We start from the raw sequence: 26,785 nt of genomic DNA, 5'->3' as shown, positions 1-26,785 counted from the left end.
ATCTCCTCCAGGCCAGAAGAGCTACTGTGCCCCAGGGCGTATTTGGTGTTGTGGCATCTGACTGCCCTATTCCACCCGTTGGGACTTCACTACTCTGCCATGAACCTCTGGCCTTGCCTTAGATTGTTGTCACTCTGGCCTGTCTTCTCAGTTCCTTTCATGACATAGTGGCTCTTGCCTCACCTACTGTAGACCTTGGGCTTTGGCTGTTAGTTTCTCTCTCTGTCCCTCAACTCTCTCCTGTTGCTCCTTGTTATAGAAATAGGATCTCTGACTGAACCAGGGAGGTGTTTCTGATCATAAGGGGAGTTGCACGCCAGGCTGTCTGGGGCAGGTCTGGCAACTCTGCAATGCCATCAGGTGTTCAGACTCCTGAAGTTTTCTGCTCACACCCTTGGCCAGTGACACCTGCTTTCAGGTTCTTGCTTCATGGTTGCAAGATGGTTGTACTGCCTTCACCATCTCATCTGAGTTCCAAGGCTGATAGGCAGGGCAAAGGGCAACAGTAGCTTTTGGCAGCCAAACATTATCAGATATTACCAGTCTACCTGCTTCCTTCCTTTCACCCCAGTGATTTGAGCTTCATCTCATTGGTTGGGACTGTGCCCACTCCAATGACTGGCTGCTAGGGAGCCTGGGAAGTGTGAGTTTGTGGTGGACTCACCACCACCTCAGTGTGGAGGTACTTGGAGAGAGGTGCTAAGGGAGACTTGACCATGTCTGCTATTCATCTGTGTGTGTTGTGTCTTCTCTTTACAAATCACCAGGTCTAGATGTTCTGAGTGGCTTCCTTCCATTACCAAAAACTCATGTCTCAACCTTTCTCCCAGAATCCTACTCCTGTGATCTTAATTTATCATCACCTTCATACTCTCCTGAGTGTGTTCCCTCCAGGGAATGGTTCCTTGCCACTCCCTCCACCACGTTCCACCTGCTCCATGTTTTCTTGTATCTTCCCTCTCCCTCCTGTCATCATCTGACCTAGGTTGTCTAAGAGGAACAGCCTCAGCTTTTTGCTCCTGCCCTGTCCCTGCTGCTCTAGCCTTCCCCTTCCCCTAGCATGACCAGACTTCTGCTTATGGCCTGTATTCCATGTCTGACTGTCAGGACACGTCAGTAGTACCATTTTCATTCAGAGATGGTGAAAAGAACCCTCAGTGTCTCCTACCTTCCCAGGGGGGAACAGCACAATCACTAGCATGGTTCTGAGCTTGAGACCCGGTCTAAGAGGCTATGTGGTTTTCCTGGCACCAGTATGTGGTGTATTCCCAAAGAGCTAGTCTCCGGGTCTCCCATCCAGATTCATTCTGGCTTATCCCATCTGAGCAGCAGCTACCCGTCCTCATCACCAGTTGGCATGCTTCTGATCCTACATGCTTCTGGAGTGCCTTCCTCTTCTCTGCCCAACTGCTCCTTGGGGCCCCAGAGAAAGGGGCCTCCTGGTGCTTCCTGGCCTTTCTTCCCGCACTCAGCTGCTATGTGACAAATTCAGTTACCCTGTCACCTCGAGAGCCGTGACCATGTCAACCCTGATGTTTCTGACCAACATGAAACTTGACTATCCCTTCCTTGTGCCACCAGGACACTGTCAAACTGGGCATATGAATTTGACAAGTGGGCACCCTCTGTGGTAAAGGTGTCCTACAAGGTACGTGACAGCCTGCAAAGGTTTCCTGTGACTCTTTAAGGGATGTGGGCAAGGGGAGGGGAGGGAAAGAGAAGACAGGCACATCCATGCACACTAATGGTACAGGATTTTTATATTTTGTATATATAGGGTCATAATATTGCAGAATTGGGGTCACTTATTTGGGGGTATAAATGCATATTTTAAAAAATTAAGTTATGGACTCGTTGTGGAATACAGTTTTCACATTGTGTACATTGAAACACATAGTAGACATCGATGCTTTGCTGGAGGATTTTGTGGTTTTCAACCAAGCTTTGATTAAAAATCCATTAGTGTATGAGGACCTAATGAACATACATCATGGGCTGTTGGGTGACAGGGTACACAAGGTGCTGTGGGCCCAGGTCAGGCCTGGTCAGCACCAGCTGCCCTTGCTGCAGATCTCCCAGGTCCAGGTCCTTCATCCTGTGCTGTGAGGCTCTCAGCCCATGGCAAGTTAGAAGCTTGACAGAGAGCACTTTGTGTTTGAGGGCCTAGAGAGGACAGCAGCTGTTGGGTTTGAGGGACCATGGGTAGCTCTATAGATAACAGTTTAGGGAGCCTTAAAGCTCAGTGTGTCTGGAACATGATCCTGGACAAAGCCCTGGTGTCCATCTTAGACCCTTGTCATGTGGGTTAGGGATTTGGAAATGAGGGACGGCACAGGTTTGTGGCTAGGGAAAAGGCTGGAATGATCACAGTGTCCGTCAGTATGCATAGGAGGGGCTCTAGCTTCTGGGTTGGGAACCTGTGAAGAGGGGTTGCTCAGCCAACAGGCATGCAGGTGATGGAGGGCCGGGAAGCAGTAGTCCCCTTTCTCTGGGGCCCCAAGGAGCAGTTGGGCAGAGAAGATGAAGGTACTCCAGGTAGTAGGCAGCACAGCTCCCCAAGGGGCCCCACACTCTGCTATCCTCTCCGTATAGTTGGTGCTCTGCATATCAAGGTCAGCACCAACCAGTCCCTTACCCACCACCTTTGCATGCCACCTCTGACAAGACCAAGCCCTTCTTCCCTGTCAGGAGTGCCATCCAGGCAGCTGCTGGGGTGCCACGCTCACTTGCATTGCCTGTGATGCTGAGGTATATTTGTCGTGTCCCCGCAGGGCTCTCCAGCAGCAAGACGGGCTTTTGTCCCCCAGCTCCGCAGTGGGAAGTTCAATGTCTTGCTGACAACCTATGAGTACATCATCAAAGACAAGCACATCCTAGCCAAGGTAATGTTTGCTGCCAAAAGCACATCAGGCCAGGGGCTCCTGGGCTGTTGGGAAACTGCTGCTGCCTGATCCATGCTGTCGTGTGTGTGTATGCCCCAAAGCCCCTTGCAAGGGACTTCTCAGTGACTCACATAAATGTACACACATAAGAAGACAGCTACCCTGGGTGTGGAGGAGGTGACCACAGCTTTGCCTTTCTGAACGTCTCAAGGCTGGCCCCAGTTCAGATCCAAGGGTTGGGGCTGTCCTCAGAACATGTGGACTAGCTCCTCTTGGGTGTCTTCCTGAAGCTGCTTCTCATACAGTGTCTCCTGACCTGCCTGCATGTCCCACTTGGGCTGAGGATAGACTGGCCTTGTCGTCCCTATCTCTAGTAGCCTCAATTTCCCCTCCTTTGGGGCCATGCCGCCCACCAAAGACCATGAGACAGCTAGGGTTTGAGGAAGAGGATGACGGCTGAGAACTCAGGCTGAGGTGCTGTTGGCCTATCAGCCTCAGGCCTTTATGTTGGGGACTGTTCAGGCCTGGAAGTTTCTGGGTGATGTGACTGAAGGCACCTCCTGCCTGCACTGATGAATTACTGAGCATGTGCCATGGTCCAGGTGTAGGCAGATGCAGTCCCATGCCTGCTGTAGCTCCTCCTGTCTGGGAAACTTCAACTGAATAGTGTACAGCAGGCCTCATTGCTGACCATAGGGAGCACTGAGTGGAGAGTTTTTGACCCAGGGACATTTGCCATTTACCACACTCCTCACTATATGCTGGTAATGGTGGTATCGGGCCCTCTGTGTGTATTCTGGGGTTGACAGGTGAGGAAACTGAGGTCCTGGAAACTGAGGGTAGAATCTTGTCCTCCAGCCTGTACTATAGTGTCTCTCCTGCAGGTGTAATATAAAGGTAGGCCCATCATGAGCCCAGGAACAAGGCCCTGAAAATCCTGTTTATCTGCCATGGCTGGATATTATTTGTAGAAGGAGGCTGCTGAACCCCCAGATCAGCACTGCCCTTGGGTACCCTGACCTGACATGTGCTGCCTTCCTCAAGCCTCACAGTATCCTTAGGAGGTTTGCATGGTTCCCATTAGAGAGAGGTTGAAGCTGGGCTCATTGTGATCCACAGAGACTTGCCTTGAGATACCCCAGAGCTCCTGCCTGTGGTCTCACACTGTGTCGAGCCCTGTTCCATCTGAGAATCACCCACAGACTCTGGAGTGGCTGGATAAGGCAGGGCTCCTTGGCACTGGAGTGCCTCACGTTCCGACCTCCCTGAGCTCTTGGCTGCCCTTTGAAATATGCTCTGCTCATTGAAATAGAGCTGTCACCAACCTTATTGCACAACCCATACCCCAGGGGGCCTCACTGATCAGTGAGCATTTTCTATGTGCTAAAACTGGCATATATATATATATTTTTTTTGAAAACCATAATACTGTTCTGCTATGTGCTCTTTATCTGACAAAGTGGTCAGAGGCTCATCTCCCTTCCATGTATCCTGGAGCCTGTGTGGCTCTTCCGTGTGTGTGCGTGTTGGGGGTGGTACAGTGTAATGCCATGTTCTCAGGAGCTCTCCCCCACCGAGCCTTCCTGGTTGGTGGTGACCATTGCCTCTGTTTCCAGCATGAGGTCCTTCAGGGCAGCCCTGCTGTCCCCCTGACCACCTGTGCTCTGACCTGTAGATCCGCTGGAAGTACATGATTGTGGATGAAGGCCACCGCATGAAGAACCACCACTGTAAGCTGACACAGGTCCTCAACACGCACTACGTGGCCCCTCGGCGTCTGCTGCTGACAGGCACGCCACTGCAGAACAAGCTCCCCGAGCTCTGGGCGCTGCTCAACTTCCTGCTGCCCACCATCTTCAAGAGCTGCAGCACTTTTGAACAGTGGTTCAATGCTCCCTTTGCCATGACCGGGGAAAAGGTGGGTGTGTGCCTGGCCACACCCTGGTAGGGTGGGAAATGGTGGTCATGGTTATGCACCTTGCGTTAGCAGCCACACCTGCTTGGATCATCCTGGCTCAGCTGGCTCCCAGGATCAGTGTGTATTGTGCCCCCACAATACACTGCCCCTGGACCCTGAAGCTAGAGGAGCCACAAGGGGACCCTTGTGTAGAGATGGACAGATCAGGAGAGAAGTCCCAGGGGTTTATGTGGCCCTGGGATGGCCCTAGGCCCTCAGGGTATGAATGGCACATTGAACTACATCCTATTGGGCATTTCAGGGAGTCCAGGATTCACCCTGAGAGCAGGAGGGACCTATAAGGTCTTGGTTGGGGCACCTGTTGTTGGGCTCTGTTTTATGTTGTTTTCAGAGATTGTTGTGACCAATGTTGAAATGTCTGGATACTGTGGTGGCATGGTCAGTCTGAAGGCCACACAGTGGCACATTGGCTGTGAGGGGCCTATCTACATGGTTGATAACATGTCCCTGAGCTAGCTCCGAGCACAAAGTCCACAGCACGTTGTGCTTTGGGGGTTTGACATATTGTGGGATGGCCTATGTGACCTCTTGTTAAGGTGACTTAAGCGGCCAGGCCCTGCAGACGTGGGCATAACTTAGGTTAGCAGTAGTGCTACAGCCCCTGGAAGTGGCTCTGCCACTCTTCCCGCTGGGCATCTTTCTGAAGATGTGTCCTGTTTACAGATGGGCCTTTACTGGTCTCATCCTCACAGTCCCCACTATCTCTACCACAGACCAAAATAGCAGCCCTTTTGAAGGAGAAACCAAGGCTTTCTCCAGGTCCTCATGATGAAGGAACCACGGTCCTTAGGCCCCTTCCCCAGATGCAGGACCAGATCCTACAGCTTCATTTCTTTTCAAGCAGGGCACTTCTACCAAGGGATGACCAGGAATTGACAGAAGAAAAGTTCAGGCTTTATGTATATTTTCTTCTTATATATATATTTTTTCTTTTTAAAAGAAAGAAATCAGTGAAGTGTGTTACATGGGCATTTTCTATGTGCTAAACACCAGCATATAGAATTTTTTTTTGAAAACCATAATACTGTTCTGCTACTTGCTGTTTATCTGACCGTGGTCAGAGGCTTATCTCTGTGGCCACTGTGTGGCCTTCAGTCTGATCGTGCCACCCACAGTCTCCAGACATTTCAACACTGGTCAGAGCCATACCACCCTGAACACACCCAATCTCGTCTGATTGAAAAAAATAAGTTTTGGCCAAGGAGCAGGCACCTGGGAAAGCAGTATTTATTTTACTTGGGTCTCCTCAGCCTGAGAGAGGCTTGGGGTACCTCGTGACAGACCCCTCCCTGGGAATTCTGCTGTTAAAGTCAGTTTTCTGTGTGCTCAGCCTGCTCCAGTGCTGTCGTGTTTTTGTTTGTTTGTGCTTTTAGGTTTGTAGACACACAAGTTCATATTACCCCGAGGGAAGCCATTCAGCAGGCTGCCACATTTTTGTGGGGAGGCATACACAGCATGGTCTCCCAGTGCCCTTAGTTCCATCCCCCAAATTCTGTGGACAGCAGATCCGTCAGTCATACCAAGAAGGAGGGTGCACTCCTTGCCCCTGAAAGCTTAGAGCACTGTGGTCACTGCCTCCCCTCCTTTGGAGGTGACATTTGGATTTTGTTCGTGGGGCTCCAGGTGGACCTGAATGAGGAAGAAACCATCCTTATCATTCGTCGTCTCCACAAAGTGCTGCGACCCTTCCTGCTCCGGCGGCTCAAGAAGGAAGTTGAGGCCCAGTTGCCTGAGAAGGTAAGTTCTGCCTAGGAGAAGCCACTTTGCCACAGTGTACTGTCGGGTTTCCCAAGGTTGGGTATGCTCAGGGTCTCCCCAAGGTCCAGATCTAGGCCCTATTCCATCCAGCCTTTGGATGGCAACTAACCCCTGTTAGTAAGAGCCTCAGTTCCACTTCCTATCAGTGTCAATGCCTGCACTTCTTCCCTCTGTTATTAGCATGAGGCTCTAGGCCTCCAGTGTGGGAAGGCTCTGGGTTCTTGGTCTCTGTCTCCCTTGTCCCCCAGCCTCAGGGGATCCTCACCATCACCCCTTTGTTACTTAGTCAGAGCTCATGTCCTGAGGTTTTGGGTGCTTCCAGCAGGGCTTGGAGATATAGTTGGGTCAGGCGTTGGGGCTGCTGTTGCTCCCCTGAGCTCACTGTTTGCCCTGCAGGTGGAGTATGTCATCAAGTGCGACATGTCTGCTCTGCAGCGCGTGCTCTACCGGCACATGCAAGCTAAGGGGGTGCTACTGACCGACGGCTCCGAGAAGGACAAGAAGGTTGGCTCTGGGGATCCCTATTCTGCACTTGGATGTCCCAGGAGGGTGGAGCAGAGGCAGCCTGGTATTCAGGGCTGGAGTGTGCGCTAACCAGTGTGGTTCTTACCTCCATAGGCTTAATTGTGCCCTGTAAGGCCCACCTGGCTGTGATCCCAAGGGCATTTAAATAGTCATGAGTATAAGTACCAGTGGTCTTTCTTAGGGGGCACTTTGGAGACACTGGCTCCTTCCTTGGCACTGCGGGGCCCATGCTAACCCCAGTAAGGTTTGAATATTATAGTGAACCGTTCCACCCCGTTATTACAAAGTTACTTTGGCGAGGGCATATAGTGGTAAGGAGTCGGGGTCAGGTGAGCTCTCTCTAAGGGTACCAGGCCCCTCCTGTCAGATTCCTTGATCCTGTACCCAGGATCCTAACTCCCAATTACTTCCCCTCTGTGTTTATTTAGGCCCTTTCTTCTCTGACCTCGTAGAACAGTGTGCACTTGATTTCTTCTCAGCCCAGAGCACCACCCTGGTAGCTTGAGCCTTCCCTCTACTCTGCAGCCTGAGGGACCCCTCCAGTGGCTCCCTGCAATGCCAAGGACAGAGCTGGTGTCAAAAAGCATTTGTGTTCATTCAGTTCAATCCTGCTAGCTTCCTACCCTAACCCTGTAGTATGCCAGGTGGTCTCTGCATCCCCCAGTGCTACTTATGACCTCTAGGTCTTCACATGAGCTGTCCCTGCACTCTGGGTTGTGTTCCTGGTTGCTCTGCTACAGCTGCAACCCCAGCTTCCCCAGAGCTCTTCTCCCTTTCTGCATGCCAGCTCCACCCTACCGCAGAGATAAGACCTGGTTTTGACCTTTTTGTCTGCCTCCCTAGGGCAAAGGTGGCACCAAGACCCTGATGAACACCATCATGCAGCTGAGGAAGATCTGCAACCACCCGTACATGTTCCAGCACATTGAGGTGAGGTCCCATGTGCCACACGCCCAGCCTCAGGGACAGCAGTCCCTGCTATACCCAGAGCTTGTTGGCAGCAGTTCTCTCTGATGGCCCCCATCCTCACTCTGTATGGGCCCAAAGACACCAGTCTGTGCTGAGCTCCTAGGTTGACTTAGGTTGCTTGTCTCAGATATCTGACTTTGCAAAAGTTTTTAGTATTTGGAATAGGTAATGCATGTATATCTGTCTGTTGGTTTTCTTTTTACAAATTATTTATATACATACGTATGTATTATTTATGTATGTACATATGTATGTATGTATGTTATTTACTTTTTTTTGGTGCTGGGTAGGGAACCCAAGGCCTTGCATATGCTAAGCATGTGCTCTACTACATGTGCTCATGTATGCTAATTTTAAGGAATCCAAATATTTATATGAGAGAAATAAAGTTCCTGAAACCCCTCCCTGAAAGATTCCCTGAGACTCCTCTGTAGGGATGAGCCCCAGGAGTTGTGCCACATCTGCTCTTTGGCATCCTGGCCTTTTCCATGTGGGAGAAATACAAGCGCAGCCTCCTCATTTAATCAAGGGTGTGGACCAGAACCCTTTGGGAACTTAGTACTCTTCGAGAGTCTGTATTCTTGTTTCTGAAATGTGTACATGTGTCCTTATTTCTTGGCTTAAAGTTCAGTGTGGTTGAAGATCCCTCGTGCCCACCACAAGTGCCCCTGGGGTTCTGTTCCAGGGTAGTTTTGCACAGACACAGTCCTCTTGCACTCATGAGGGTGACCAAGCGTGTTGTATATTACTTCTTCCCTTCTGTTAGAGCTGCATGAGGCTCAGGATTTGGTGTGATAAGCAGTGTTCAGCATCCCTCTCTTGGCCTTGGTGCTGCCATGGGCCATTGCTGAGTGCCTGATATGAGGGCTCCATCCTTTTACAGCAGAGGCCTGGACCATGAGGTTGGAACAGATGGCCTGTCCCTGTCCCAGCACTGACCCGTCTCTTATTCCATTGCAGGAATCCTTTTCTGAGCACTTGGGCTTCACCGGTGGCATCGTCCAGGGGTGAGAAGCTGCCCAACTGTGTAGGGTGGGCTGGTTGTCCATGTGGAAGGGTTTGCTTTCTCGCTTATTTGTCTTTCTTGCTGTTGTTACCTTTGTCCAGTTTTCAAACCTGAACATTTAGAAAACATAGAGGAACCTAAAGAAAGGAGAGGGATCTTGTATACTGAGAGTTGATCACCATTCACCCCAAAGGCAGGATTCCTGAGGCAGGCTGGCTTCTGGACCCTGCTCTGCCACCTCCTTGCTCTGTGACCCTGGATAGCTTTCTCGGTGTCTCTGAGTCTACACATAATCCATTAATACAGAAATATTTTTGTACTGTGTGAATCTGTTTTCTGCAGCATCCTTTGTAAAAGCACAGGCCACACTTCTAGGATTGAACCCAGAGGCACTTAATCACTGAACCACATCCCCAGCCTGTTTTTATATTTTATTTGGAGATATCATCTCACCAAGTTGTTTAGGGCCTCGCTAAATTGCTGAGGCTGGCTTTGAACTCATGATCTTCCTGCCTTTAGCCTCCTAAGCCACCACAAGCATGTCCCACGCATGTGGCTAGGCCACGCTTCTTGAAGTCCCTGGTATTAGACATGGATGTCGTCTCTAGAGTTTCACTTTTTTTTTTTAAGAGAGAGAGAGAGAAAGAATTTTTTAATATTTATTTTTTAGTTTTCGGCAGACACAACATCTTTATTTTATTAGTATGTGGTGCTGGGGCTCGAACCCAGCGCTGTGCGCATGCCAGGCGAGCGCACTATCGCTTGAGCCACATCCCCAGCCCCCTAGAGTTTCACTTTTACAAAAAGTCTTGCTACAAGTTCCTTTTATGACCCTGGATACTAAAGCAGTCTCAGGAACAGCATTACTTAATGAAAGGACAAGAAGTTTTGGTGTGTCTTGTTTTTATCACATTGCATCATGAAAATTCTCTATGTGGGATCACCCTGTTCCTGCCCCCGAGCTTCAGTTTCCACATCTCTGAATCCAGGGGCTGTTGACTGGAAGAAATGAGAGAAGCTTCAGTGGTCCCCTTCTAAGTCTGGCAGGGTGTGGGCACTCTCCAATGTGAACATTTGTTCCTGAAGGTTCTTTTCTTTCTTTTTTAATATTTTTTTAGTTATAGTTGGGCACAATACCTTTATTTTATTTGTTTATTTTTCTGTGGTGCTGAGGATCAAACCCAGAGCCTCACATGTGCTAGGCAAGCACTCTACCGCTGAGCCACAACCCCAGACCCCCCAGAAGGTTCTTTAACAAGAAGGGAGATAAGGCCTGGGTTTCTGGGAGTAGCCCTGGCCCTCACTTCCTGTCCCTGCCTTATTAAAAGTCACAGCTCTTTCATTCTCAGAGGAATCAGGTTAGATGATAAAGAAGTGGTCACCCTTCTAATGTGCTCTTAATCAAGGGTGACCTGAGTTTATTTTAGTTGGGTTGAAGTGGCTTTGCTGAAACTGTAGTAGGAGGTCTGCTTGGGAGACCTCTGTGCCCTCCAGCCAGTGTGGGAACATGACATACTCCTATTCTTTAAAACACCCAGAGGTGGCATTTTTAATGTTCTGAATGTTCTTCCCTTCCTCCTGCCACGCCTTAGACTGGACCTGTACAGAGCCTCGGGGAAATTTGAGCTTCTTGATAGAATTCTTCCCAAACTGCGTGCAACCAACCATAAAGTGCTGCTCTTCTGCCAAATGACCTCCCTCATGACGATCATGGAAGATTATTTTGCATATCGTGGCTTTAAATACCTCAGGCTTGATGGTGAGTAGAAGAGAGACTTGTTAAGGGGCTTTGTTGTCCAAGGATACCCCAGCTTTATGCTTATGGGCCCCCCTCCAGTGCCACATTGAACCCAGTAGCACACTGAGCTCCTCAGGCTTGGAACTGGGAGGCCAGACCCTGGAGGTGTCATGGCAGGATCACAAGCTGAGACTCTGAACACTGGCCAACTTTTCACTACAGCACTGGGAGGAAGGGGTGCTTGGCGGTCCTGCTTAAACAGGAAGCAAAAAACCCATGAAAATGCATAAGGTAAAAAGCATAATTGGGACCCAAGGGTTTGCTTGCTTTAGCCTCAGTTGGATTCAGGTACAACAATAATGCTTCAGGGCTTTTCTCCAGCTCATAGCTCCGCTCTCCTTTAACTTGGCCTCATCCTCAGGCTTCCCCTACCTGCTCCGTGTCTCCAAAGCAGAGGTAGCTCAGCTTTCCCCTCAGAAGTCCAGGACTGTCTCTCCTTTAGCTACTTGGAGTCATGTGCTTTTCGCTGGACTTTTCACAGCAGCCATGTGGCTGCGGTCCTATCACTCACTGGTCAGGCCTGGAGTTGGAATCAGGATTGACTGTACTAGAATCAGGAGCCACTGAGGGAGAGAAGCAGATGTTGCAGGGCAAGAGCAGGAGCTTCCTCCAGGAGGCGATAGGCCCTGACCCTGTGCCCAGTGGTCCCTCTAAATATTTCTGCTTCCCCTCACCTCCAAGAAGCGCTCCGGGGAGGAAGAGGCTGGGCAAGAGGTGGCCAGCACTTATGACTAGTCAGGAAGGCCTTAAGCGAGTTCCCCACCTTCTTTTTGCCTGAGTAGTGGACAAGGCTTACCAGAAAAATGGGGTTAGAAACTAGCAAGGATGCCAGGCACAGTGGTGCACACCTGTAAATCCAGCAGCTCAGGAGGCTGAGACAGGAGGATTGCCAGTTCAAAGCCAGCCTCAGCAACTTAACAAGGCACTTAGCAACTCAGTGAGACCCTGTCTCTAAATAAAATATTGAAACAGGGCTGAGGATGTGGCTCAGTGGTTAAACACCCCTGTGTTCAATCCTCAGTACAAAAAAAAAAAGAAAGAAAAAGAAACCAGCAAGGTTAAGCAGTTCCCCTTGCACAAGGTCTTGGAAACTTTACTAAGTTCATGTGCAGGGTGTGTTGCATGGCAGGATACCCCAAACCTTTGTGCACCTCCCCTGGGCCCCCAAACCTGTTCTCACTGAGGATCTTTTAGAAATGTTGTTTCATAGACTCTGCTTGCCTGGCTGATCCTGCTGTCCCTCTCTGGACCCTTACCCAAAACATGGCCTGCACACTCACTCGCCCGACCTTCAGCCCCTTTTCAGAACTCTCCGGGTCCACCTTCACAAAATGCAAGTCTCCCTTGCTGCCCTGTCCTCTCTTGGGGCTTTCCACTGCTTTCAGGCTGTAGGAAACCAAAACCCTGGCAAGGCCATGTGTCTAGGTCTCTCTTTACTGTGTGCTCCAACCTTCACGTTGTCTCTCCCATCTTCTGGAGGGCCAAACCCAAGCCTTCTGAGTGCTGACCCTGTCTTTGCAGAGGACAAGTGCTTCTGTTAACTTGGCCTCAGTTGCTTCTGTAGCACCTCATATATAGTCCCAGCCACGGAGGCAGAAAGTCTATCGAAAATGCAGAGGAAGACTGGGAGCTCAATGAAATCATGACACTGAGTCTCCTGCCATGAGGGTGATGAATGTGAGGCACATGCTGGCATCTGGGGGGTTGTTGTTCCCCTCTCTGAGGTGGGATGGCTATGGTTGCATCTGGAGCCCAAGGAAGGGTGGCATATGACAGGTGCTTTGGCTACAGTAGGTACCAGCTCTTGTGCTGTGCCTGGTGACACGTGGACCAGTGGTAGGAAGTGTTTAGTTTTCATTGTGTCACCAAAATGATTGCTCAGTGCACCAAAGGCAGCTTTTGTTGGCGCCGACAGAAGCCTGAGTAGCTTAAGACATCCTATGGATACTGTAATACCAAAGATCCACATCCTGGACTGTTATTTGAAAGTCACTGGGAACCCTTGCGGGCTCTCTGCTTAGGGTTGGGAGAATAGAGCCAGAGGGATACCAAGTCCCCCTTATGAGGCTTCCCTGAGTGTGTGTGGCTCAGGGAAGAGCTCTTGCCTCACATATGCAAGGCCCTGGGTTCCATCCCCAGCATCACACACACAAAAGTAAAGCTCCCCTGCTCTCGCCCATGGGGATTCCCTGTGAACCAGCAGAGCCTGTTGCAGTAGGGTCAAGAGCACATGCCAGCCCTCTGGCTATTGGCTCATTTCCACAGCCACTATCCAACCGCATTGAGGCCCCTTGAATGTTTTTAGGAGGAGTAGTCTTGGCGGCATCAGCCACTCTGCCTCTTGCCCATAGAGCAGAGCAGGCACTTGGAGAGGTGCCAGGGTCTGGTCATATCAATAGCACTGGCTAGGGCGTCCCTGAACTCAGGCCCAGTGCTCATAGTCCTCCCCGCATCCCATGTCACATGGAGATGCAGCCAGATTAGGGCACTGATGGAGCCTGTTTTTATCTCCTGGTATGGGAGAGGTGCCACAGTGTAGTGATGTTCTGTGCATCCAAGTCATTGGCTAATTGTATGTCCCACTTTTGTGGATAGAGTGTAGCTTTGGCTCTTGTGGCCTCTGGGTCATGGTTTCTGCTCTTGGGAGTTCCTGTGTGTCTCCTCCTAACCCTGGTCCCCAAGCCACCCTGCTGACCTCCTTGTCTCCTGTGCCTGTCAGGAACCACAAAGGCAGAGGACCGGGGTATGCTGCTGAAAACCTTCAACGAGCCCGGCTCCGAGTATTTCATCTTCCTGCTGAGCACCCGGGCTGGGGGGCTAGGACTGAACCTCCAGTCAGCTGACACTGTGATCATTTTCGACAGCGACTGGAATCCCCACCAGGTAAAAGCAGCCAGTGCCCTGGTGAGAGAGGGGAGAGGAGCTTCCAGAAGCCCTAGAGGGCTGACCCACAAGCTTTCTTGTGGGTCCCAGGAGCTGGCAGGAGCCACACCTACCCCAACTAAGTCATCAAGAAGCAGATTTCTCTTTCTGTTTCTAAAAGTAGATACAGCCTTGTCCTCTGGTTAGGAAAGCAGCATTTCCCCCACCCTTTTTTTAATTTCTGGAATTACATAACAGAACAAGGTGGAAGGTGCTGTAAATCCCATTGGCTACATCCACCAGGTTATGGGGCACAGCTCTGCGGACTTGTTCTGTGTGGAACATTGACCCATGTGGAACAAAATCTGGGGCAGACTCTTGTTTCTTAATCACGTACTCCATGTTGGCCTCCACGCCAGTAGGTGCCAGGGCGTGCTGTTATATAGAACTGTGCGTTCTAAAGTGAGTAAAATGGTCTCTGTCTCATTATAACAATAATATGCTCTTGCTTTTAATTTTCAACGCAGATACAAATAACACAAAGAAAAGAGGCCTTTTTCTCTTCCCCACCAATCCCGCTCTTTGCTAAGCACCCTCCAGCACCTGTCTGCAGGAACACATGGATGTGCTGATTTTGACACAGTGTCTCCCGTTGGAGCACATGCCTCTTGTGTTCAGCAGCCAGTGTCAATTGCCTCTCCTCCAGAGGACACATCTCCTCCACTGTTGCATCAACTCCCAGATGTCCCGGTATATTTGGCTCCAAAACATCTTAATTCCAGCTCTGTTTCCATCTACCAGCATAGGAAACCCTCTTGTCCCTTTTGGGGCACATTTGTAAGGTCCTTCTAGCTGGGTCAGCCCTGAGAAGTGGGATCCCCATGCCTGTGGGAGTCTTCCCTTCATATTCTGGTTGCTTCTGCCCAACTATTTATACTTACATTGGTGGGGTCCAGGTGTGCCCTCTTCCACACCCTGGTAGCCCCAGCATGATCAGTGATTCACTCTGTTGGGTGAATGCCCTGGGTGAACCATCTGAGGTCTTTCCTCTGATCAGTCTGGCATGTAGTTCCAGCCCAGATTCTAATGACTGGCCAGTTTCCTGAAGGATGGTCAGAGTCTGCAGATCAGCAAGTAGACTGCAGTTAAAACCCCATTACCAAGGTTTTTGAGGTCAGCTCCTTACCATCCTCCTTCCTCCCCATATTTCTCAGTTTGAGGAGCATGGTACCTTGGTGGCCCATACACTGGGCCCAGAGACAGGGTTTCAGGGAGCCTCCTTGTTCTAAACTAGGGATAATTAAAATATTTGTGCTGGGCGTAGTCTCACGCATCTGTATCCCAGCAACTTATTGAGGCACTTATCAACATAGTAAGACCCTGTCTCAAATAAAATAAAAAAAGGGCTGGAGATATGGCTCAGTGGCTAAGCACCCCTGGGTTCAATTCCTGGTACCCCCCCAAATTTTTTTTTCAGGAGCTGCTGTCCCAGTTGTTGGGCCACACTCTTGACACCTTTTCCTTCATGTATTCTATAAGAGCCATCAGAAGAGGGGCCGCATGTCATCACAGTGAATTCTGAGGTTGGGTCGGGAGGGTAGGCCCAGGCCTAGGTTGCACAGCAGGGAAGCATGTGGGCCCAAAACCAAACCAGGCCCTGCCACACTGCTGCATGGTATTAGCCCTGACCTCTGAGTGGTGCCTCAGTTGTTACATGGCCACACTGAGGACCTCTGGGTCTATGACAAGGGCTGCTGGGGACATAACCCCTTGTGGTTGTCCTCTGAAATGGCACTATTGCTGAGCACCTTCCAGCACCTGTCTGCAGGAACACATGGATGTGCTGATTTTGACACAGTGTCTCCCTTTGGAGCACATGTATTTGTCAGATCCCTGTAGGGTAGAAGATCACAACTGGGCTCGTTACCTAGTCCCCCCAGCTAGGTGATGCAGGCCAGGTCACATTCCTGAGCTCTGGCTCGTGCCACTAGTGGTGAAGAAGGGTAGACTTGAGGCTGGAGGCCCACACAGAAAGAAGACCCTGCCTTCGCACCCTCCTCCCCAAAGCTTCTGCCCTCTAGTTTGGAATTGACTCTTGCCTCTCCCCAGGACCTGCAAGCGCAGGACCGAGCCCACCGCATCGGGCAGCAGAATGAGGTACGCGTGCTCCGCCTCTGCACGGTCAACAGCGTGGAGGAGAAGATCCTGGCTGCAGCCAAGTATAAGCTCAATGTGGACCAGAAGGTGATCCAGGCGGGCATGTTCGACCAGAAATCATCCAGCCACGAACGGCGCGCGTTCCTGCAGGCCATCTTGGAGCATGAGGAGCAGGACGAGGTGAGCACAGCACCAGTTCCGACCCTGACCCCCGCCCCCCCAGCGTGAGTGGTGAACGCATGAGCGGCTTTCATTTTTGTTTTTGTACCTTTTTTTGCACTCTTTTTTTTTTTTTTTTTTTTTTTGCATCCCTTTGGAGTAAAGGGAGTGTGGGCTGAGCGGAAAGAGGATGAGTACTTGCTTTCCCTTTGAAGTGGTTTTTTTTTCTAAACTGCTGGTGACAGACGCCGGATTGACAGCCCTGGAGACTGAAGTCCTCTATTTATCCACAGAGCAGACACTGCAGCACGGGCAGCGGCAGTGCCAGCTTCGCCCACACTGCCCCTCCGCCAGCGGGCGTCAACCCCGACTTGGAGGAGCCACCTCTAAAGGTGAGAGGGGTAGTTCAGTCTCCACGCCCATCCAGTCCTCGGCTTCTCAGCTGGGACGGCCAGCAAGGGCCCTGATCCCACCGAGCGTGCGTGTGCGTGTGCGTGTGTGTGCCTCTCGCTGCTGTGTGGGTCCCCATCCACCGCAGCCGGACTGGGACCACCAGCTCATTTCCCATGGATCGCCACTGCTCGCCTCCGAGCCTGGCCGCCGCCCAGCCCAACCCCTCCACAGTCAGACTAAAGGTTTGCAATCTTGTAGGAAGAAGATGAAGTGCCCGACGACGAGACTGTCAACCAAATGATTGCACGACATGAAGAGGAGTTTGACCTGTTCATGGTGAGTGCAACATGCTGCCACAAGGAGGCTATTCTGCCCCCCACAGCTTCAGGGTGCCCTGCAGGGTGTATGTGCCCACCCTGCCAACACCAAAAACTATGCAGAAAGTCTCAGTGATGCCAGATGTGGTGGCCCATGCCTATAATCCTAGCTGTGTGGGACACTGAGGCAAGGAGAGTCACAAGTTCAAGGCCGGCCTGGGTAATACAGTAAGACTCTGTCTCACAATAAAATATTAAAAGGGCTGGAATGAAACACAGTGGTAGAGTGTCCTTGGGTTCAGTTCCCAATAAACTCCCCAGCGGCGAATGGACCTGGGGACATCTCCCAGTGTAGCCTGCTCATGACTCCAACTGACCCATCCTTGTTCATCCTTGATCTCCTGAGCTTGTCATAAGGACAGCCGGGTACACACTGGCCTCCATGCTGTACGTGACCCTCAGACTTGCCTGTCTTCCTGAGTCTGTTTGCTGACAGCTGTTAAGGGCTCTGCTCCCTTTCAAAGGGAGCCAAGACCATCAAGGCCATGGGACTTCGAGGGCTTCCATGGCAGGCCCCAGCCCCATAATGATGGGGCAAAATTGGAGCAGAGGTCCTCTTGGCTCGAGCAGGCCTGTGTCTTCCACTCAGGCTGTTGTAGAGCTGCCACCCTGTTGCCCCTTTCCTGGGGTCTGTGTTCCCCTCTTTCCTACCTTCTCCAGAGCCCCTTAGCAGGGTCTGTTTTAGCAGCTGCCAGGTCAGCCCCTGCAGTCAGAGCTGCTCTGTTAACTCCTGAGCCAGCAATGGCCTCTGTGGGCCTTGTGAGCCTTTGAGTCCCTACTGGAGCCTGCCCTGCTGCGCTCTCCTCTTTACTGACCCCTCTCTTCGCCCTCTCTCCCTCATTTTGCTTCTCGCTTCCCTCCTCCTCCTGCCCGCACACTGCAGCGCATGGACCTGGACCGCAGGCGTGAGGAGGCCCGCAACCCTAAGCGGAAGCCGCGCCTGATGGAGGAGGATGAGCTCCCATCCTGGATCATAAAGGATGACGCGGAGGTGGAGCGGCTGACCTGTGAGGAGGAGGAAGAGAAGATGTTTGGCCGGGGTTCCCGCCACCGCAAGGAGGTGGACTATAGCGACTCCTTGACAGAGAAGCAGTGGCTCAAGGTACATGCTGGAGAGGGCCGTGCCTTCCCCCGGCAGGTGCTGGGCAGGGCCTACAGAGCGGAGGCACAGCCACCGGGGTGCAGCCTGGGTCCAAATGCACCTTCTAATGTAGTGAAGCTGGCTTCGTGAACAGCAAAGGGTCTCTGAGGTGGGCCAGGCCCCACACTACTGCAAGTAGGGGGACACCGTGGCTCTCTGAGCAGCTCCAAGCCTATTGCCAGTCCTTAGAAGCCCTCTGAGTGTGAGGGTTTACCTCTTCATAAGGTTAAGAAAATGCTGCCACAGTGCTGTGTTCCAAGCACCTGTCGCTAGAGAAAGCATAGTGATAAGTCAGTCCGCAGGCTCCCTGGAGGTGGGCAGGAGTGCCGACTTGGGGCAGGACCAGGCAACTCCGTATCAGGCAGGCTGCCCCCAGGAGCTGGCCTCTCGCCAGCTCTGAGGAAGGAGGGGATTATAAGCCTGAGGTCTGCTGAGCTGTCTGGCTCTGCCTGAGGCCACTGCTGCTTGTGGAGATGCCACAAGTCCTCATTTCAGCAGATGGCAGCTGTTCCTGCCGTAGCAGCTGCAAATGGCTGAGTCAGAGCTTTGGGTCCTGCAGAGGTGGTCTCCCCCAATCTGGGGAACACTCCATCTGGCGTCAGTAAGGTTATGGTAACAAATCAGACCCTCCCCACTTCGGGGGCTCTAACTATAGAGGATGACTAAGAGCCCAGCCAGCCTGGAGTTGCATCTGGGCTGGGCGTGTTGAGCATACATCCCAGGATTAGCGATGAGGCCCTGCAGTGTGGCCATGCAGCCCCAGCCCCTTCTGGAAGCTCAGAACATCAGACTTGTGAGCCTGCCCACTGCACTCTGCACAGTGGGAACTGTGAGGAGACCCCAGCAAGCTAGGAAAAACTTAGGGTGGGTGCTTGCTTCCCAGGATACTGTAGGGCCAAGAAGAGGGATGTAGGCCCAGCCTCAGACCTATTTGGCAGCCTTTGTGCCTTTTAAATTTAAAATTAGACCATCTGCTGATTTTGTGTTATGAGGGGTAATTTATAGGCCATACAGATTACCCTTTTGAGATGTCCAATTCAATAAGTTTTATATATTCCCAGAGTTGTTCAGCCATTATCGTAGTCAGCATTAGAACATTTCCTCCCTCCAGAAAGAAGCCTTGCTCCAGTTTAGTATTTTGCCTTAATTCCTTTGTCCCCCCATCCCTGGGTGACAGCTGATCACCTGTCTCTCTTCTCTAGTTCTGCTGTCCTGGACCATTCCGATCAGTGGCATCATGCAGTGTGTGGTCCTGTGGAGTTGGGCCTCTTTTGCTTGTAACATCTTTGAGGATTTCCGAGTGGTAGCATGTACTTCATTTTTTTTTTTTTTTTTAAGAGAGAGAGAATTTTTAAATACTTATTTCCTTTAGTTTTCAGCAGACACAACTCTTTGTTTATATGTGGTGCTGAGGATCGAACCCAGGCTGCACGCATGCCAGGCGAGCGAGCTACCGCTTGAGCCACATCCCAAGCCCTGTACTTCATTCTTATAAGGCTGGATAATATTTTTATCATGGATCGTGCCACATTTTGGTTTTCCACCCTTAGTTGATGGACATTAGGGTTGTTATTATTTGAGTGCTGTTCTTAATTACGCTAGTGTAAACTTTTCATGTGTGTGTATGTGTGTGTGTGTGTTATAGATGAACACAATATCTTTGTTTATTTTTTTTTTTTTATGTGGTGCTGAGGATCAAATCCAGGGCCTCACCATACTAGGCGAGTGCTCTACCACTGAGCCACAACCCAGCCTACCTTTGCATATTTTTAAAATATGCTGCCTTTTTATTAAGTTATGAGAGTTGTTTGCCAGAGATTTGCTTTCAAATACTTCTTTTCCAATCTGTGGTTTCTCTTTTCAACTTTTTCATGGTTGGCCTTTTTCTTTTTTTGGTATTGGGAATTGAACCTAGGGACGCTTTGCCACTGAGCCATATCCCCAGCTCTTTCTATTTTTTATTTTGAAACAGGGCCTCATAAAGTTGCTGAGGCTGGCCTCAAACTTGGGATCCTACTGCCTCAACCTCCTCTGAGTCACTGGGATTACAGGCATGTGACATTGTGCCTGGCTCATGGTGTCCTTTGAAGCATAAAAATTTTTTGTTATACTTACCATTCATCTATTTTTTGTTTGCTTCTGCTTTGGTGTCATAATGTAAGAAAGCACTGTCAAATTCAGAGTCACAAAGATGTACCCCTTTGTTCATTTCTAAGAGTGTTGTTCTAGCACCCTCTGCTGTGCTACTGGTGGGTGTGTAGCATTGGTGCCAGCTTTTGGTAGCTACTCTGGGTGCTGTATGTACCAGAAGCCATCAGGATGCTCTGGCTGTTACCCAGCTTAGCCAACCCCTTTCCTTCATTGTTTCCCATGGCTGCTGTGACAAGTGCTCCAACCATGGCGGCTTCATAAATCAGAAATACATTTTTTTGCTATTTTGGAGCCCAGTCTGAAATCAGTATGTTGGCAGGTCATGAAAGCCACAGTGGAGGGTCTTGGCTTCTCCAGCTTCTGGGGGCTCCAGCAGCACTTGGCTTTGTGCCCACTGTACTCTGGTCACTGCCTCCCCTTGGCATGGCCTTCTCTGTCTTGCCCAGCTTGTTGCTTTCTATCTCTTGTGAGGACACTACATTGGATTTAGGGCCCCCCCTGGTGCAAGGTGATATTCATTTTCATCCTGAACCGATAAGATCTGTACAGACTCTGTTTTCAGGGTCGCATTCTGTGGCCTCAGATGTGGGTTGGGAGGATAATCTTAAGCCCTCTTCTCTTCCCTGGGATGCAGCAGGACCTTCGGCCTCAGTCCTTCCTGCCTGTAACATCCCTTCCCTCCTCCCTCCCATTCTCCTTCTGCTCTCAGCCTAACTACATCTCCTCCAGGAGGCTCTCCCAGCCACCCTCAGACCCCACTCACTCCTTTTCCTCACCTCACCATACTTGTCACCAATTTCCATCTCCCTTTCACATGGGCAAAGGCCCCACTTGGTTCTGTTCTTTGCCAAACCCAGTGTCCAGACCTGCGGGCATTTCTGATTCCAAGATTCCCTAGAAACCTGGCTTCCCATCCCTTGGGATAAAACATACCAGTTAATTATTATTATCACTGAAAATTAATAGTCAGGGATTCCTGTAAGGTTAGTACTGTTCAGGCTCATGTCCTTTACCTCAGCAGTTCACCATGAGGAGTTTGTGTTAATGAGTCAGCTGTCAATCATGGCTTGACTTAGAATAGCCTAAAAAGGGGGCGGGGGAACAACTTGAAAAACTTGGTCTAGGGGTATGGCTCAGTAGTACAGCACTTGCCTATCGTGCCTGAACCCTGGCACGTTCTATCTTCAAAAATGAGAAACCAAGCAACCTAAATACCAAGAACAGGCCAGAGGTTAACCTGTCCACTGATAGACTGAGCAGACATAGGAAAGTTATTCTGTGGAGATGACAGGAAAAAATCCATGACTCAGCACCATGGCATGTGGGCAGTTCAAGTGTTCTCAGTGGAGCAAGCGGGGGAACAGGAAGAGACAGGCTCTGAAGGTGACAGTGGTGATGTTTGAGCTCTGTGGTTAAAATCAGCAGTTCCATATTCTGTGTAATTTATCACGACTTGAAAAAATTGGTGGGAATGCATTTGGCAGGGTCGTTGATCATGACAGCTCCAGGTGAGAGGATTTCAGAATTATGTCCCTCCTGGTCTCAGTGCAGTGGGATAGGACCCCCTTCACTTGCAAAGAACAGATTTTTAAGGCTGGCTCGAGTGGGGGCTTTTGAACACTGCCTGGAAACCACCCAGAAGGCTCAGTGTGTGCTGCACCCCAAGCCATCCATGCTGGGCGGATGATGGTGTGGGGCCTCCTCCCTGCCCCAGCCGGGGCCCCAAGTATGCGTCGCGGCCTCTTCTTGTCAACCTGGGTGCTGGCTGTCCTATTTTACTACTATTGACCCTGAAGGCCATCGAGGAGGGCACGCTGGAGGAGATCGAAGAGGAGGTCCGGCAGAAGAAATCGTCACGGAAGCGCAAGCGGGACAGCGATGCCGGCTCCTCCACCCCGACCACCAGCACCCGCAGCCGGGACAAGGATGACGAGAGCAAGAAGCAGAAAAAGCGAGGGCGGCCACCTGCCGAGAAGCTCTCCCCAAACCCACCCAACCTCACCAAGAAGATGAAGAAGATCGTGGATGCTGTGATCAAGTACAAGGACAGGTAAGTGGAAGATGGGCTCGGGCAGGCGCGTCGGGGCCTTTGCGCTCCAGCCTCCCGTGTACAGAGTGTGGGTTGTGGTTAATGGCCCTTTGCAGACAGTGGATTTTTGTCACACCACTTATGTTCTGGAACAGGGAAGCATGCAGCCATATGGCCATGAAAGGGAAGATAACACGCAGTAGTGAGAAGGGGCAGCTGTATGGGGTTCAGAGGAGGTGACATGTGAGTGTTCTCCGAGGAAGAGACAGTCTAGTCGGCCTGCCTGGCAGCAGCAGGTGGATCTGGGACCTGGTGAGATTGAGGAGGGATGCAAGTAATGCTTCTTGGTGGCTGTCCGAGAAGACACACGCACGTTCCTCCCTCTCAGGGCAAGGTGCGTGCAGCTAGGCGAAGGTCCGTCCCTGCCACCTCGGGGCTCACTCTCCCCCTGCTTTCTGCTGCTTGGTATCTTATTCTTCTTTCTGATCCATGCTAGCCAAGACTGACCCCATAATGGAAGGCTTGTACAGTTTGAGTTTATAGTGACAGTAAATAGTGGGTCAAGAAACTAAGCATCAGAGTTTGATTTTTTTTTTTTTTAATAGTTGGACACAATACCTTTATTTTACTTATTTATTTTGTAAGTGGTGCTGAGAATCAAACCCAGGGCCTCACCTGTGCTAGGCAAGCGCTCTACTGCTCAGCCCCAGCCCCAGCCCCAGCCCCTGGACACAATATCTTTATTTTTGTTTTATTTATTTTTTATGTGGTGCTGAGGATTGAACCCAGTACATCATGCTTGTGAGGCAAGTGCTCTACCACTGAGCTACAATCCCCCCTTTTTTTTTTAAATTTTTCTAGTTATTATTAATTTTTTTAGTTGTTGATGGACCTTTATTTTATTCATTTATGTATATGCAATGCTGAGAATTAACCCAGTGCCTCACACATGCAAGGCAAGCAGTCCACCACTGAGCCACAACCCCATCCCAGAGTTGGATCTTTCATAGGGAAAATGTCAAGGTGTGAGCTATCATGCCCAAGTGTGGAATTTTAGGGAGTGGTGATGGTTGTGGTACCTCATTGAATGAGTACAAATTGTCCTTAAAAAGACTAATTTAGTATCAAAGAGAAACAAATAATGAAATTCACCAGCTAGATCTGTAAATATAATAGTAGGTGTTTTGAAAAAATGTATTGATTCTGATTTGCAGACTTGTATCTCTGGGGCAAATTCCACAAAGAAAGAAGTAGAAGGATAAGATAGCGGATATGCAAAAATCTAATGAAATAGACCTCCGGAGGTGTTTTATTTTGGTTTTGGAGACAGAACCCAGGGTCTCATCACATGTTCTGCCACTGAGCTGTCCCTCTGTTGATTTTCTTGAGAAGGAAACTTGAAATTACCACAGTGAAGTAGACCTTCTTAAGGTCGGTGAGGAAGGTAGGCTGGGCTTTGTAGTCAATCCTGCCAATGTTTTAGATTATCTACATAGAGAAGAACCATCTTGACGCCCACTTTCCACAATACACGTATATTCCTTTGAAGTGGATTATGGAGAGAGAACTGAAAGGTAGAAGCAGTGTTCTATGTGTCAATGGAATGAAGATTGAGTCTCTGTAACAAAAAGACCACATACCCCAACACCAGGAGTTTGCATGGGGAGATCAAACTGTGGCAGCTCGTGCAGTTGGGATTATGATCACAAAGGACAGGATGGAGGCAGTGCTGAGCGTGACTGCTGCAGCACATCATGCAGAGGAGGAGGAAGATCAAAGCTGCTCAAGACAGGCATCAACTTTACAGAAGGTGGTCACCTTCTCCTTACTATAGTCATGGGGGATAAAGTCTCGTTCCAGATCTTGAACTTAATCTCCTTGTCACTATTAAAGCATGAAGTTGAACACTTTCTGAAACCTGCCATGGAGCTGGGATATTGTTGGTAGACAATATTTTTTATTGTCTCCTGTTTCAAAAATAAATTGTGCCTAGTGAAGTTAGGTGACTTTTTTACACCTTTAAAGATGAGTCATTTTGGTGGAGTTAAAATGCTGTTTTCATTCTGCATTTGTGTAGTTCAGTGCTTTGTTCAAAGTTAAAGTGTTTTCAGAAACTTCATTTAAAACTTCATTTCAAAGGTTTTTCAACCGAATCCAGGATATTCTGAAGATGGAAGCCTGTGTGTAAAATGCTACCAGATTGCATGAAGGAACAATAAACAGTTTTTTTTTTTTTTTTAAATCAATGTTCTAAAAGAATCCATGGGAGATCTTCATGTCCTTTGAGTAGGCAGTCTTTTCAACAGGACACAAAGCCATGGGCCATTAACCACTGAAAAATTAGACTTCACTAAGATTAGGAATGTTCCGCAAAGGACACTCTTATTATGACAGTGATGATCCACTCCATAGACTGGGAAAGACCAGCTACTTTGAAGACCGACAGTGAATGTGAAGAGCCGCCACCGGGAAGGACATGCTACTGACTGCTCAGCATGGTGAGGCGCAGCCCTCATGACACGCACACCGCAGCCCCCGGAAGTACACATCAGAACCAGAGCTGCCGCCTCCACAGCCAACAGGAAGGCCAGGGCTCATGCTGGCAAGGCTGGGCAGCACCTGGACCTTGTGTCCTGCTTTCCAGGAATGGGCCATTCTCAGCAGCATCTAATCCTATCATCTCCTCCCAAGAGCCCAGTGCATGTCCCAAAAGAGGAATCAATCAGGCCAGCGTCCATCCTTAGGAGGACAGATGCTCATAGTCCTTCGATGCAGAGATTTTTTTTTAAGCCTCCTGAGTAGCTATATGGGGAATCCTATCTTTTTGAGTGCAGGAAACAAGACACTAAAGAGTGCCAACAGTATACTTCTAGGTATGTGATTCATGGACTTGAAAGTTAAACCCTGTATACAGGGGAAAGCAGCACAAGTGCGCTCCTGGGATATCAGGAAAATTCTGGATATAGATGTGAAAACATTCCTGTCTGGATACCTCAATTTAAACAACAACACAAAGACCTAGAAAAAAGTAAAAAAGTTGTGGATGTTTCTCAGAGTAAATATTATTTAAATTATTATTCTGGGGCTGGGGATAAAGCTCAGTTGGTAGAGTGCTTGCATCACATGCACATGGTCCTGGGTTTAATCCTCAGCACCCCCCACACACACACACACACACATATATATATATAATTTTTTTTTCCATTCCATGTCTCATTAGCATCATATTTACCTGTTTAGCATGTGACGAGAAAATGGCTCACCCAGCTGCTGAACATAATCCTACATAATCCTCTCCCAGCCTAGGACCTGAGATGATAAATCAACAGGAAGGTGAAAGTAACTCCTAGGCTTTGTGAAGGGACTGACTTGTTGAGACAGTCCAGTTGCAGAACATCCAGTGTGCCAAGAAGACCAGCTGTGGACTTAGCTGCACTCCTTGCTTCTGTCTGACTCATGGGGCACAGGGGTCCGTGTGTGGTTTCCACATAGCCTAGCATCCTCCTGGAACAGGTGGATTTGCAGAACTGGGAGTTACTTGCTGGGCATGGTTGATGCACATCTATAGTCCCAGTGACTAAGGAAGCTAAGGCAAGAGGATTACAAATTCAAGGCCAGCCTCAGCAACTTAGTGAGACCCTGTCTCAAAAAGGACTGGGGATACAGCCCCTGGGTTCAATCCCCTGTACCAAAAAAAAAAAAAAAAAAAACTGCGAGTTACCGACAGACCAAGAGGGGACCATAGAGAAATGATAAGTGGCACAGCACTTATCACGGGAAGCCTGCAGAGTGGACTTGGAGGAACACTTGGTGTGCACTCAGAACACCATTCCCTAGAATGTACTTTGCTGGTGGTCACACAAGACGAGGTCTAGCTGGACACATCAGCTAAGGAATGGGCATGCACGTGGGCAGGTGATGCACATGTGGAATCCCATGGGATCAGAAGGCAGGCGTTTGCAAGTTAGAGACCAGCCTTAGCAACTTTGCAAGACCCTGTCTCAAAAACAAAAAGGGCCAGGCATGGTGGCACACACCTGTAATCCCAGCGGCTTGGGAAGCTGTGGCAAGAGGATCATGAGTTCAAAGCCAGCCTCAGCAATGGTGTTTACACACAAAAATGACTCATTTAGCAGATATTTCTGACATCCTTAACTAAGTTTGAAACTACGAGGGTAAGCCAGGATAGGGCCAACCTGTCCCTTGTGAAGACAGGGAAAGTCTGGAGTCCCCATCCCTTCTACAGCTCTGAGGTTCTCTAGGATACAGGACTCACTGGAAGCTGTTAAACTCATGTTATAGATTAAAGTCAGCCAGAGGAAGAAGCATACAGGGCGGCATCCAGGAGACTCTCCAGCTGAGCTTCCAGTGGAACCGCAGTTAGCGCTTTCCTAGAAGCAGTGAGACAATGAAGTGTTTTCAACAGGAAAGCCTCGACTTTTAGGAGGAATTTTCTGGGATCAAGTAGACCTGACTGACAGCCCATATGACTGACTTCCAGCCTCTGCAGGTCAAGTTGATGCCCCATGACCCAGAGCTACCACCCTAAACCACCTTCAAGACATTCTAGGCCTAAAGCCACAGAGGAACAAAGCTACCC

At 49.8% G+C, this 26,785-nt stretch overlaps 1 protein-coding gene across 5 annotated transcripts in view; it reads left to right on the top strand.

Annotated features, from left to right (window-relative positions):
• Nucleotides 1-26,785, top strand: part of Smarca4 (SWI/SNF related, matrix associated, actin dependent regulator of chromatin, subfamily a, member 4) — a 90,788-nt gene that overhangs the window by 51,191 nt on the left and 12,812 nt on the right. For 3 of the 5 annotated variants that reach the window (XM_058576801.1, XM_058576800.1, XM_046436571.2), the window contains exons 17-30: nucleotides 1,582-1,648; nucleotides 2,772-2,882; nucleotides 4,558-4,800; nucleotides 6,484-6,597; nucleotides 7,015-7,122; nucleotides 7,987-8,073; nucleotides 9,073-9,119; nucleotides 10,711-10,877; nucleotides 13,636-13,799; nucleotides 15,888-16,115; nucleotides 16,388-16,486; nucleotides 16,746-16,823; nucleotides 17,748-17,966; nucleotides 21,953-22,206. In XM_058576801.1, coding sequence (XP_058432784.1) covers nucleotides 1,582-1,648; nucleotides 2,772-2,882; nucleotides 4,558-4,800; nucleotides 6,484-6,597; nucleotides 7,015-7,122; nucleotides 7,987-8,073; nucleotides 9,073-9,119; nucleotides 10,711-10,877; nucleotides 13,636-13,799; nucleotides 15,888-16,115; nucleotides 16,388-16,486; nucleotides 16,746-16,823; nucleotides 17,748-17,966; nucleotides 21,953-22,206 — 1,986 coding nt within the window. The remainder of the gene's footprint in view (nucleotides 1-1,581; nucleotides 1,649-2,771; nucleotides 2,883-4,557; nucleotides 4,801-6,483; nucleotides 6,598-7,014; nucleotides 7,123-7,986; nucleotides 8,074-9,072; nucleotides 9,120-10,710; nucleotides 10,878-13,635; nucleotides 13,800-15,887; nucleotides 16,116-16,387; nucleotides 16,487-16,745; nucleotides 16,824-17,747; nucleotides 17,967-21,952; nucleotides 22,207-26,785) is intronic. The other 2 variants (XM_046436575.2, XM_046436574.2) reach the window with 1 other exon arrangement.

The sequence above is a fragment of the Marmota monax genome, unplaced genomic scaffold (assembly GCF_021218885.2).
Source record: "Marmota monax isolate L192 unplaced genomic scaffold, Marmota_monax_Labrador192_F-V1.1 WCK01_AAM20220418_F8-fsc00021, whole genome shotgun sequence".
NCBI lineage: Eukaryota > Metazoa > Chordata > Mammalia > Rodentia > Sciuridae > Marmota > Marmota monax.
This window is presented reverse-complemented; position numbering and strand designations above follow the sequence as displayed.